General features: G+C 46.5%; 1 protein-coding gene across 1 annotated transcript in view; it reads left to right on the top strand.

The window, feature by feature from the left end:
- The window catches only part of prkg1b (protein kinase cGMP-dependent 1b), a 367,427-nt gene that overhangs the window by 308,951 nt on the left and 45,103 nt on the right, over nt 1-13,373 (top strand). The window contains exon 9 of the mRNA XM_055647248.1: nt 3,157-3,231. Within this exon, the coding sequence (XP_055503223.1) occupies nt 3,157-3,231 (75 nt within the window). The remainder of the gene's footprint in view (nt 1-3,156; nt 3,232-13,373) is intronic.

The following is a 13,373-nucleotide window of genomic DNA, read 5'->3' as shown; positions in this document are numbered from 1 at the left end:
CCTTTATGGCCCTTGTAACCATGGTGCTTGGAAAGAAGAGAATAGAGGGATATGGGCCTAATGCAGGCAAATGGGGTTAGATAGATAGGCATCAAGATCATATGGAAGCGATATGTAAAGGGCCTGTCCCACTTGGGCGACCTAATCCGCGAGTTCTAGCAAGTTTGCCTTCGACTCATACTCGCAGCATGGTCGACACGAGGCCGTAGGAGGTCTTCGTAACTCTCCTTCATGGTCGAGAGTGGTCTCCGCGTACTCGAGGCCTCACCTAGTTTGCGGCGTTTTTTTTCAACATGTTAAAAAATGCCCGCGAGTAAAAAAAGGTCGCCATGAAAAAAAACGATACTTTTTTTACTCGTAGGTTTAGCCGTAGTAGGTCGACATGTTAGTCGTAGGTAATCGAGGGTAGTCAAAGGTAGTCGAAGACAGTCTTCATCATAGTCGAAGGGAGGGCGAAGGAGATCGAAGGAGGTCGTCTTCACTCTCCACTATTCGGTGTCCAATTTTCCCAAAGTTAGTCATAGCTAATCGAAGCTGGTCTTCAACATAGTTGAAGGAGGTCTTCTACATAGTCAAAGGAGGTCTTCAACATGTCATTTTTTCAAACTCTTCTAAACTCGCCAATTAGGTCGCCCAAGTGGGACAGCCCCTTTAGCAGAACCCTTTCTGTGCTACGAAACTCAATAGCCATAAAGTTGGGTTCCAACCCAAAATGGCTTCCGTCCATTACCTCCGCAGATGTTGCCTGACCCGCTGAGTTCCTCCAGCATTTAGTGCTTTGGCCACAAAACAATGGCTTGAACAATAAGAAAGCCCAACGACAGCACACAAAGCAGGCGCAGTGATGGCTTTCATACCAGTTTGTTATGATGGTTTGATTGAAAGATGCAGCATGGAAACAGGCCCTTCGGCCCACCGGGTCCATGCTGACGGAGGGCCCTGCCAATGATGTTCTGTGCGGCAGACCGTCTGGGTGGGGAGCAAAAATGGAGGCCACATCTGGATGGTTGACGAGGTCAGAGGAGATGCACATGGACCTCAGCCTCACCTGGAATAAATAATAACAGAACAAAGAACATAAAACAGTATAGCACAGGAACAGGTCCCTCGGCTCACAATGTTTGTGCTGTAGTGGGAGAGTCTAGGTCCGCTGGTCCTAGACTCTCCCACCAGTGGAAACATCCTCTCTGCATCCACTCTATCCATGCCTTTCACTATTCCGAGTGTTTCAATTAGGTCTCCCCCCTCATTCTTCTAAACCTCAGCGAGTACAGGCCCGGTGCCGGCAAACGCTCATCATAGGTTAATCCTACTCATTCCTGGGATCATTCTTGCAAAGAGTGTTTTATTGTCATATGTCTCAGATAGAACAAATTTACAGAGAATAATTCTTGGATTCCTCCCTTAAACTTCCCCACACTCACCTCATGGCCCGGGGTCAAGGAAAGAGCGTTCACGTCGCGGCCTTGTTTCCACCAATCTCTCCACCACCAAGCACAGGAAGCATAAGTAGCGCAAGATGCCCTAGTGAGCAGATGCCGAGATGTGCTCTGGCTGAACAAGTTCTAATCTTGTGACGTGGACTCAATAAGAAGACCTCATGGCCATGCCCAATAGTGTTGACCATTGCCTCCCTGGGATAAAGTTTCTGACTGCCTTTATAATTTTATATACAGTACTTTTATCAAATCTCCCCTCGAGCTTTGACATTCCAGAGATGTAACGAGTAGTGTTGCACGCCATCCATTTTATTTAAGCCACTTAAGCGCATTGACAGGGTCTGATGTGAAACCAATGTTCCATGCATTCCCCATGGGCTTTCTGCCTGCGGAGCTCGGTTGAAGCATTAGATTGAGTCTCTGACACTGTGCAGTCCCCTCTCTTGCACACTGGCACAGAGGTAGAGTTGCTGCCTCGCAGCCCCAACGAACCGGGTTCGATCCTGACTATATGGGTGCTGTCCATATGGAGTTTGTACATTCTCCCTGTGACCGCCTGGATTTTCTCCGGGTGCTCCGCCTTCTAAAGACGTGCAGGTTTTACAGGTTAATTGGCTTCTGTAAGTTGTCCCCAGTGTGTAGGATAGAACTAGTAGTGGTGGTGTGGACTAAGTGGGCCGAAGGGCCTGTTTTCTTGCCATATCTCTAAAATAAAATAAACTAAACTTCCTGTACATCCAATCTGCATTATCGATTGGATTACTTAGTGCCTGTGCTGCAAACAATACTGTTGAAGGGCAAAAGTAATTCCCAATGAGAACAGGCCAAATTACTGCATGTTTTTCCTTCCACTATTATAGCGTCTGTTAAATTTGATATGATCCCTTAAAGAGTCTATACAACAATATCCCTAAGAGCAAGTGTAATCTTCATGTTTAAAGCTATTTGACACCTATGTGACGACCTTTAAGAAGAAACGTAAACACTCAGCAAATATGGCTGTTAGCAGCACAATTAAATACTAGGTGTCTAAGGAATCATGTCCAAAGAGGCTTATTTCGCTGAAAAATCTACCTTACAGCATCTGTAGACTTTAGACATACAGCGACGGAGACAGGTCCTTCGGCCCACCGGCACCACAACGACCAGCGATCACCCCATACATTAGCATTATCCTACACACTAGGGACAATCAACAAATTTACCAAACCAAATTAACCTACGAACCTCAATGTCTTTGGAGTGTGGGAGGAAACCGGAGTACCCAGAGAAAACCCACGCTGTCACAAGGAGAACGTACAAACTCCATCCAGACAGCATCCGTAGTCAGGATCGAACCCGGTTAAAGTAAAGGCTGAACTGCACAATTGATGCTGGAATTTAACAAATAATTTAACAAATTATCTGCATTTGTTTTGTACTGACAGAACAATTTAAATTTCAATTGAAATGCATTCCATCGCAAGAAAGTAACATGTCTGTCCACATATATAAATGTGTATGCACTCGAGTGCATAGAAGGGTCCAGACCTGAGATGTGACCTATCTAGTCCCTCCGCAGATGCTCTCTGACCTGCTAGGTTTCCAGCATTTTTTATTCTGCCCCATTGTATATGTTGAGATGTTGGCAGCAAAGTGCCGTCGAACCACAGAACAATTTTGAGCCTTAATTGCTAAAGAATATTTTTTCGCTGAAACTGTGTTCTGATTGTTACAGTTCATTCAAACACCTAATTGGAGGCCTTGAAGACGTGTCGAACAAAGCTTACGAAGATGCTGAAGCTAAAGCTAAGTATGTCAATTGTTCATGTTCTTGAAGTTGATTTTAACTATGATTGCCATCAGTGGCCGGTGGATGAGCAGCAAGATAACATTTAAAAAGCGGTGGCGCAGCGGTAGAGTTGCTGCCTTACAGCGCTAGAGAGACCCAGGTTCGATCCCGACTACAGGTGCTTTTCTGTACGGAGTTTGTACGTTCTCCCCGTGACACTCGTTGGTTTTCCCCGAGATATTCGGTTTCCTCCCACACTCCAAAGACGTACAGGTTTGCAGCTCGGTAAAACTGTAAATTGTCCCTCGTGTGTGTCGGATAGTGTTAATGTGTGGGAATCGCTGGCCGTTGCGGATTCGGTGGGCCGAAGGGCCTGTTTCCGCGCTGATTCTCTAAAACTAAATAGAAACTAAAAGCGATGGACGTGAATTCCAATGGTAACTTTCAGAAGGGAAGTCGACAGATATCCAAAAAGGAAATACAATGGAATAGTATCAGGAAAGAGCAGAGGGGCAGATCCTGCCCGGTGGTGCAGCGGTAGAGTTGCTGTCTTACAGCGCCAGAGATCCTGGCGGGTTCGATCATGACTGCAGATCCCTCAACTAAACAAAACGAAGTGTTTAAGAAAGAACTGCAGATTCTGGAAAAATCGAAGGTAGACAAAAATGCTGGAGAAGGGTCTTGACCCGAAATGTCACCTATTCCTTCGCTCCATAGTTGCTGTCTCACCCACTGAGTTTCTCCAGCATTTTTGTCCACCTTAAACTAAACTAAGCATGTCTTGCCTATTCCCAAAGCATCAACACTGTGTAGGATATACAAGAGTGCTGATTATCATGAAAAGTAAAAGCTGAATTGTACAATTGATGCTTGAATTATCTGCAGTTCTTTTGTGTCGACAGAGCTGTTTACTCTTTTGTGTTTTGTGATACGGTGCTAGTGAAAACACTTGATCTGTGCCCGGAACATGTAACCCTTTGTACTCAAGCTGGCTTTTTGAGACAATTACCCATTTGCTGTCATTCATGTAATTTATTCCCATTCACGCTACATTTTGGTTGCCTTTCAAAATATATATCCTTCGTGTCTGGTCTGACTACCTTGCCGTTTCCCATCAGGGATTGTATCAGCAATCCCTTGAGTGTTTCACCTTTCTTAGTTCGATCCTGACTACGGGCGCTGTCCGTGGGGAGTTTTGTACGTTCCTCCCCGTGACCTGCCTGGGTTTTCTCCGGGTTCCTCGGTTTCCTCCCACACTCCAAAGACGTAGTTAATTGGTTGGGTTATAAATGTACCATTGCGCCTAGTGCGTGCAGGATAGTCTTAATGTACGGGGATCGCTGGACTCGGTGGGCCGAAGGGCCTCTATCCGCGCTGTATCTCTAAACTAAAAAGAAATCTTTAAAACCGATAACGCATTGTTTGGACATTTACAATGATTGGATCAATTGGTAATTCCTCTTGTGTGTCGAGAATCAGATTTGTGTCATGTACTGTTGTGACAAGTGTAAAATGAGTAGATAAAGGGGTCGCACAAAGTTCAGGATGAGATGAAAGAATAATGAGAGCACTAGACATGAAGGCGGTTCTTAACACAAATCAATTGTGCCAAGATCTTAGAATTAGTCCATTTAGAAGTGAAAGCAGGCAACAATCCATCACTGAAATGATGATGGATATCGTGAACTCCATCTTCCACAAGGTTGGGGATACTGACGTCTAGTGACTCTGTGCTGAAATAAAAAGATGTTCTTGAATGTAACAAGGAATTTTAGTTTAGAGATACAGCATGGAAACAGGCCCTTCGGCCCAGCATGTCCGCGCCGACCAGCGACCCGCACATGCTAGCACTGCCCTACCCACACTTGGCACAATGTTACATTTATAACCACGCCAATTACGGTAACTACGTATTTGGATCCCCACACACTAACACTGCCCTACACACACTTGGGAAAATTTTACATTCATACCAAGCCAACTAACCTACAAATCTGTACGTCTTTGGAGCGTGGGGGGAAACCGAAATTCTCGGAGAAAACCCAAGCAGGTCGTGGGGAGAACGTACAAACTTCGTACAGACAAGCACCTGTGGTCAGGATTGAACCCGGCGCTGTGATGCAACAACTCTACCGTGGAGCCAGTGTCCCTCCACTGTGCTGTCCAAGTGGGCAGCAGAACTTGAGTTAAGCTCAACTTCAATGGGTATGCGGGTTGGTAGGCTGGCCATTGAATGTGAAGTTAGTGGTGGCGTGTTTCACAAGAGGATGGGGTATGACAGAGGCGGAGGAAGTTGCAGATGGAGGAAATTGGTTTTAGCACTGGAGAAGATATTTGCCTGTTTATAGGTTGAACATACAGCCTACCTTTCAAACAAAGAACACAAAGTGCTTGAGTAACTCTTTGGAGCAATGGCACGGTGGCGCAGCGGTAGAGTTGCTGCCTTACAGCACTTGCAGCGCCAGAGACCCAGGTTCAATCCCGACTACGGGTGCTGTCTGTACGGAGTTTGTACGTTCTCCCCATGACCTGCTTGGGTTTTCTCCGAGATCTTCGGTTTCCTCCCACACTATAAAGACGTGCAGGTTTGTAGGTTAATTGACTCGATATAAGTGTAAAATTGTCCCCAGAGTGTGTAGGATAGCATTAGAAGCCTCAGAATGCAGTGGAGGCCAATCCTCTGGGTGCTTTCAAGAGAGAGTTAGATAGCGCTCTTAAAGATAGCGGAGTCAGGACATATGGTGAGAAGGCAGGAACGGGGTACTGAATGTGGATGATCACCCATGATTACATTAAATGGCGGTGCTGGCTCGACGGGCCGAATGGCCTACTCTTGCACCTATTGTTTAAAGTCCATTGTCTAATGTGCGGGGATCGCTGGTCGTTGCGAACCCGGTGGGCAAAAGGGCCTGTTTCCGCGCTGTATCTCTAAACAGTATAAACTAAACAGTAAACTCAGTACAGGTGCACAACCTTTTATCCGGTGTTCCGGAAACCGAAAAACTCCGAAAACCGGCCATTTTTTCCAGGATGTCGTCTGCACACCAAAGCTCACGTTTGGCGCCAAACATGATCCGAAACGACCCACGGTCAACCCAGGTCTGTACTACTGTAGCGGCTGCCTCCTCCCCGGAGACCGGGGAGACACTTAAACATCTGTAAATCATTGCTTAAATGTTAGTCAGTTAGTTTGGAGGACTTTTATGTGAAGGGGGGGGTTGAAGGGGTAAACTTTAATTCTTAGTCCCCTACCTGGTCGGAGAGGCGGGGAGCTGTCAATGCCTTACCGGGTCGCCGTTTAGTAAGCTCCGCCGCGCTGTGGTCGCCAACTCCCAGCTGGGGCTGCGGGCGGCGCCGGTTGTAGCTCCGACCCCGGCAACTCTACCCCTGGCTGCGAGGCTCCGCAAATGTTTGGAGTCGGCGGCGTCGCAGTGCTGGGATACCAGCGGGAAGCGGGCAATGCCTTACCGGGTCGCTGTGCGGTAAGCTCCAGGGCGCTGAGGCCGCCTTCTCCCAACGTTCGCGGAGCTGGGGGCTGCGGGCGGCGCTGGATTTGGAGCGCCTCGCAGCCAGGGGTCGAGTTGCCGGGGTCGGAGCTACAACCGGCGCCGCCCGCGGCTGGACGGAGCCACCGGCTCCGCGATGTTGGGAGTCGCCGACCAGGTAGGAGACTAAGAATCAAAGTTTCCCCCTTTACCCACTCACCCCCCCCCCCCACCACCACCACCACATAAAATCCCTCCAAACTAACTGACTAACATTTATGTAATGATTTACAATGATTCCCCGGTCTCCGGGGAGGAGGCAGTCGCTCCAGACTTTTCAAGCCGCCCGCGCTACCTACCTAATCTACGCTAAAAATCTTCCATTCGGAAATCCGAAAATGTCCGAAATCCGACAAGTGTATGGTCCCAAGGCTTTCGGATAAAAGGTTGTGCACCTGTAGCACACAAAAAAGCTGGAGAAATTCAGCGGGTGCAGCAGCATCTATGGAGCGAAGGAAATAGGCAACGTTTCGGGCCGAAACCCTACTCAGCGGGTCAGGTAACATCCCAGGTGAACATGGATAGGCAAAGTTTTGGGTCGGGACCCTTCTTCAAGCTCTGAAGTCCAGCATTTTCTGTCTTTTTCTCTAAACCAAGATCTGCAGTTCATTATTTCTACATTGTCTATCTTATTTTATGTCTTTGTTTAGCGCCTCAGATACCCCAGTCTTTCTAATTGATAACAGTTTACTCTGTCTCTATCTAATGGCTCTATCTAATCATGCTCTAATCCTCTGTTTAACGATTCAGTCTATCTCATTGCATCTTTCAAATAAACCAATTCATCTCGCTTAATCTCAGTGTTTACTAACCATGTCTCCCTCAAAGAATCATCTCTTTAAGTTTTGGCAGGAAATGCTCACCAAATCAGTCAGCATCTGCGGAGAAAAGCAAAGATAATGGGTCAAGTAGATGTGGTCCTAGATGTGACAAGGGGAGATCTATCTTGCACTAAACATTATTCCCTTTATCCTGCATCTGTACACTGTGGATGGCTCGCTGGCAATTATGTGTAGACTTTCCGCTGACTAGCAGGCAAAAAAAAGCTTCCCCCCCCCCCCGCCCCCGCTACAATCAGTTTGAAGAAGAGTCCCGAACCGAAACGTCGTTTGTCCATTCCTTCCTCAGATGCTGCCTGACCCGTTGAGTTTCTCCACACAATTGTGTTTTGCTCAAGATTCCAGCATCTGCAATTCAAGAGTCAAGAGAGTTTTAATTTAGTTTATGAAACAGTGTGGAAACTGCGTAAGTCCGTGCCAGGCATCGATCACCGGTACACTAGTTCTATGTGATCCCACTATAGCATCCTACACACTGGGCGGCCACAGTGGTGCAGCAGTTTAGTTGCTGCCTTACAGCGCTTGCAGCGCCGGAGACCCCAGTTCGACCCCAACTACGGGTGCTGTCTGTACGGAGTTTGTACGTTCTCCCCATGACCTGCGTGGGTTTTCTCCGAGATCTTCGATTTCCTCCCGCACTCAAAAGACGTACAGGTTTGTAGGTTAATTGGCTTGGTGTATGTGTAAATTGTGTGTAGGATAGTGTTAGTGTGTGTAGGATAGTGTTAATGTGTGGGGGTCGTTGGTCGGCGCGGACACGGTGGGTCTGTTTCCGCTCAATGTCTCTAAACTAAACACTAGGAGCAATGCCCAGAAGCCCATTAACCTACAAACATGCACATCTTTGGAATATGGGAGGAAACCGGAGCACATGGAGAAAACCCACGTGGTCACAGGGAGGATGTGCAAACACCATACAGACAGCACCTTAGGTCAGGATTGCACCTGGCGCTCTGAGGCAGCAGCCCTACCATACTTTTAGGCACAGTGGCACAGCGATAGAGTTGCTGCCTTACAGGGTCGGAGATCTGGGTTAGATCCTTCGAAGTTTCTCGAGCCGAAACGTCACCTGTTCCTTTTTTTGCTGAGATGCTGCCTGACCCCCTGAGTTACTCCAGCAATTCTGTGTCTGGATATCTGTAAACTGTGGCGAAAAAAATATATAGTAATCTTTCAGGTCTAGAATAGTGAAAGGCTTGGATAGAGTGGATGTGGAGAGGATGTTTCCACTAGTGGGAGAGTCTAGGACTAGAGGTCATAACCTCAGAATGAAAGGACGCTCTGTTATGAAGAAGATGAGGAAGAACTTCTTTGGACAGAGGGTGGTGAATCTGTGGAATTCCATGGCACAGAAGGCTGTGGAGGCCAAGTCAGTGGATGTATTTAAGGATGGATTCTTGATTAGTACGGGTGTCATCAGTTTATGGGGAGAACGCAGGAGAATGGGGTTAGGATGGGAGAGATTGATCAGCCATGATTGAATGGCGGAGTAGACTTCATGGGCCGAATGGCCCAATTTTACTCCTATCTCTGTGACTTATGATCTTGATCGCTAGCCAGTAGCGTCAGAGCTGAAAATATCTGGAAACCATCTGTGGGCATGTTGTGGCCTTTGGAGTCTATTCGTTTTGGCTGTCCTTGTTCATCCATAACAAATGGCTATTTGAACAAAGTATTTGTGGTCCTTTGCCTGTAGTGGTAAAACACCCATTGTTGTCCACCGCCAGATAGAGGAATTATTGATTCACAAGAAAACCTACAAGAAATCACAAACATGAGGGGAAATAGGTTGGGTAGTTAGTGAGTTCAGTTTATTGTCACATGTACTGAGGTACAATGAAGATCTTTTGTTGCGTGTTGTCCAGTCAGCAGAAAGACAATACATGATTACAATTGAGCCATTTACAGTGTATAGACACATGATAAGGGAATAACGTTTAGTGCAAGTCAAAGCCAGCAAAGTCCGATCAAGGATAGTCCGAGGGTCACCAAAGAGATAGCTAGGTGTTCAGCACTGCTCTCTGGTTGTGGTAGGGTGATTCAGTTGCATGAAGATGATTCAGCTGGGAAGAAACTGTCCCTAAATCTGGAGGTGTGCGTTTTCACACTTCTATACCTTTTGCCTGATGGGAGAGGGGAGAAGATGGAGTGGACAGGGTGCGACTCGTCCTTGATATTATGCTACTGGCCTTGCCGAGGCAGCGTGAGGTGCAAATGGAATCAATAGAAGGGAGAATGGTTTGTGAGTATAGGAGCAGGGAGGTTCTACTGCAGTTGTACAGGGTCTTGGTGAGACCACACCTGGAGTATTGCGTACAGTTTTGGTCTCCAAATCTGAGGAAGGACATTATTGCCATAGAGGGAGTGCAGAGAAGGTTCACCAAACTGATTCCTGGGATGTCAGGACTTTCATATGAAGAAAGACTGGATAGACTCGGCTTGTACTCGCTAGAATTTAGAAGATTGAGGGGGGATCTTATAGAATCTCTTAAGGGGTTGGACAGGCTAGATGCAGGAAGATTGTTCCCGATGTTGGGGAAGTCCAGGACAAGGGGTCAGAGCTTAAGGATAAGGGGGAAATCCTTTAAAACCGAGATGAGAAGAACTTTTTTCACACAGAGAGTGGTGAATCTCTGGAACTCTCTGCCACAGAGGGTAGTTGAGGCCAGTTCATTGGCTATATTTAAGAGGGAGTTAGATGTGGCCCTTCTGGCTAAGGGGATCAGGGGGTATGGAGAGAAGGCAGGTACGGGATACTGAGTTGGAAGATCAGCCATGATCATATTGAATGGCGGTGCAGGCTCGAAGGGCTGAATGGCCTACTCCTGCAACTAATTTCTATGTTTCTATGTTTCTATGAGATGGTCTGGGCTGTGCCCACTATTTGACGCACAGGGTGTGAGCTATAGGGAGAGGTTGAGCAAGCTAGACCTCTATTCCTTGGAGTGCAAGAGGATGAGGGGTGAACTTATAGAGATGTATAAAATCATGAGAGGAATAGATCGGTTAGACGCACAGAGTCTCTTGCCCAGAGTAGGGGAACCAAGGACCAGAGGACATAGGTTTAAAGTGAGCGGGAAAAGATTTAATAGGAATCTGAGGGGTAACTTTTGTCATGCAAAGGGTGATGGGTGTATGGAATGAGCTGTTGGAGGACGTAGTTGAGGTGGTGACTATCACAATGTTTAGAATACATTTAGACTGGTATAGAACATATAGAAACATAGACATAGAAACATAGAAAATAGGTGCAGGAGGAGGCCATTCGGCCCTTCGAGCCATTCATTGTGATCATGGCTGATCGTCCCCAATCAATAACCCGTGCGTGCCTTCTCCCCATATCCCTTGATTCCACTAGCCCCTAGAGCTCTATCTAACTCTCTCTAAAATCCATCCAGTGACTTGGCCTCCACTGCCCTCTGTGGCAGGGAATTCCACAAATAATATGAAGAATTTCATTTGCAAACTCATACAAATAAAGGGATATGTAAAGTTTAGAGGGATATGCGGCAAGCGCAGGCAGGACGGAGATGTTGGCCGGGGTGGGCAAGTTGGGCCGAAGAGCCTGTTTCCGCTCTGTAAGACTCTATGTTTGTATGGAATTAAAATACGCTTGATCTTAGCCCCACCATTAGTAATCCATTCCCTCAAACAATAGCTTTTCATGTCACAACATAGTTCCTTAGCATATCACAAGGGTGACAAGAAAACAAAAATTAATAATTGAAGATGATGCCATAGTTACCAGGGTTTGGATAAAGACTGGGAATTAAGACAATGCCTCGAATCAAACCTTTCATGCCGCAAAACAGATTTATTCAAATACCTTATTCAGATGTTGAACTGCAGCATGATCTCGATTCTGTAAAAAAATTATTTCACCATTGTGAAACCCGTTTGAATGCATAATAACGTGATTGTTCTCCATCTCCAAGCATAGCTGACTGCAGGCTGTGGGTGTTTCATAAGCGAGTCTATTGAAAAGATATTGCAAAAAAACCCATCTCTGAATGGTGAACGGTTCTGCTCTTGGTAACCTGGATGGAAAATTATATTAAATTCACCAACATACTGAAGATCTCGGCTTGAATGGACTTCTGTAATTAACATCCCGTTCCACGAAATGTACAAAAAGCGGCACCTTATCAAATGGGGCTTTTGACATGCGAACAAATAAAGTATTTATAGGTGATAGGAGTAGAGTTAGGCCATTCATAGAAACATAGACAATAGTTGCAGGAGTAGGCCATTTGGCCCTTCGAGCCAGCACCGCCATTCACTATGATCATGGCTGATCATCCACAATCAGTACCCTGTTTCTGCCTCCTCCCCATATCCCTTGATTCCGTTTGCCCTAAGAGCTATATCTAACTCTCTCTTGAAAACATCCAGTTAATTGGCTTCCACTGCCTTATCTGGCAGAGAATTCCACAGATTCACAACTCTCTGAGTGATAAAGTTTATCCTCATCTCAGTCCTAAATGGCCTACCCCTAATTCTTAAACTGTGACCCCTGGTTCTGGACTCCCCCAACACCGGGAACTTTTGTCCTGCATCTAGTCTGTCCAATTCTTTAAGAATCTTACATGTTTCTACTCGACTAAGCGGGACCCATTGGGTCCCACTTAACTGTTCCCATACCAAGCTGTGATCCAACAAGACACTATGCCTTCTATGGTGTATATGTGCATTGTATATGTGTATACAGTATCTGAACACATTGCAATTTTGTACTGTGGCAACTGGTTTATAATGGCTGAAAGGTTTTATGTGGGCCATCGTGATACCTTTACCCCATTAGAGTCATAGAGTCATATAGCATGGAAACTGGCCCTTCGGCCCAACTTGCCCACTCCGGCCCAGCTACGCTAGTCCCACCTGCCCGCGTTTGGTCCATATCCCTCCAAAGCAGCCCTATCCATGTACCTGTCTCACTGTTTCTTAAACGTTGGGATAATCCCTGCTTCAACTACCTCCTCTGGCAGCTCATTCCATACCCCCACAACCCTCCGTGTGAAAAAGTTACCCCTCAGGTTTCTATTAAATCTTTTCCCCTTCAGCTTAAACCTATGTCTTCCGGTCCTCGATTCCCCTACTCTGGGCAAGAGACTCTGTCATCTACCCGATCTATTCCTCTCATGATTTTACACAACTCTATAAGATCACCCCTTATCTTCCTGTGCTCCAAGGAATAGAGACCCAGTCTACTCAACCTCTCCCTGTAGCTCAGACCCTCTAGTCCCGGAAACATCCTCATAAATCTTCTCCGCACCCTTTCCAGCTGGACAACATCTATCCTATAACATGGTGCCCAGAATGACGTGTGTGTTGCACAGGATCAAATACTTTTTGTCTCTGGATTCATCAGGTTCAATCTCATTTTCTCCCTGTTGATGTTAAGATAAAGAACTTATCCCCCCCCCCCCCCCCCCCCCCCCCCCCCCCCCCCCCCCCCACCCCCCACCTGTGGCATTCCCACGTGCTATTGGTTTCCATGGTTTTCTACATCACTTGCGGCGCTCATTATTTGTACATTTTAATCAACAGATGAAACAAAAATAATCTCAAGTGAATCTACATTCATAATGATTTGTGAATCTATTGAAATCCAGTACAATCTCGCCCTCTGTTGGCAGTACTGAGAATAGCACATTCAACACTGAGCATAATTACTAGTCAGTGGAGAACACAAAGTGCTGGAGTAACTCAGTGGGTTAGGCAGCACCTCTGGAGGGCATGGATAGGTGATGTTTCGGGTCGGGACCCTTTTTCAGACACT

This window comes from Leucoraja erinacea, chromosome 15, assembly GCF_028641065.1.
Source record: "Leucoraja erinacea ecotype New England chromosome 15, Leri_hhj_1, whole genome shotgun sequence".
NCBI classification, from domain to species: Eukaryota; Metazoa; Chordata; class Chondrichthyes; order Rajiformes; family Rajidae; genus Leucoraja; species Leucoraja erinaceus.
The sequence above is the reverse complement of the archived record's forward strand: the minus strand, read 5'-3'. Positions and strand labels throughout refer to the sequence as shown.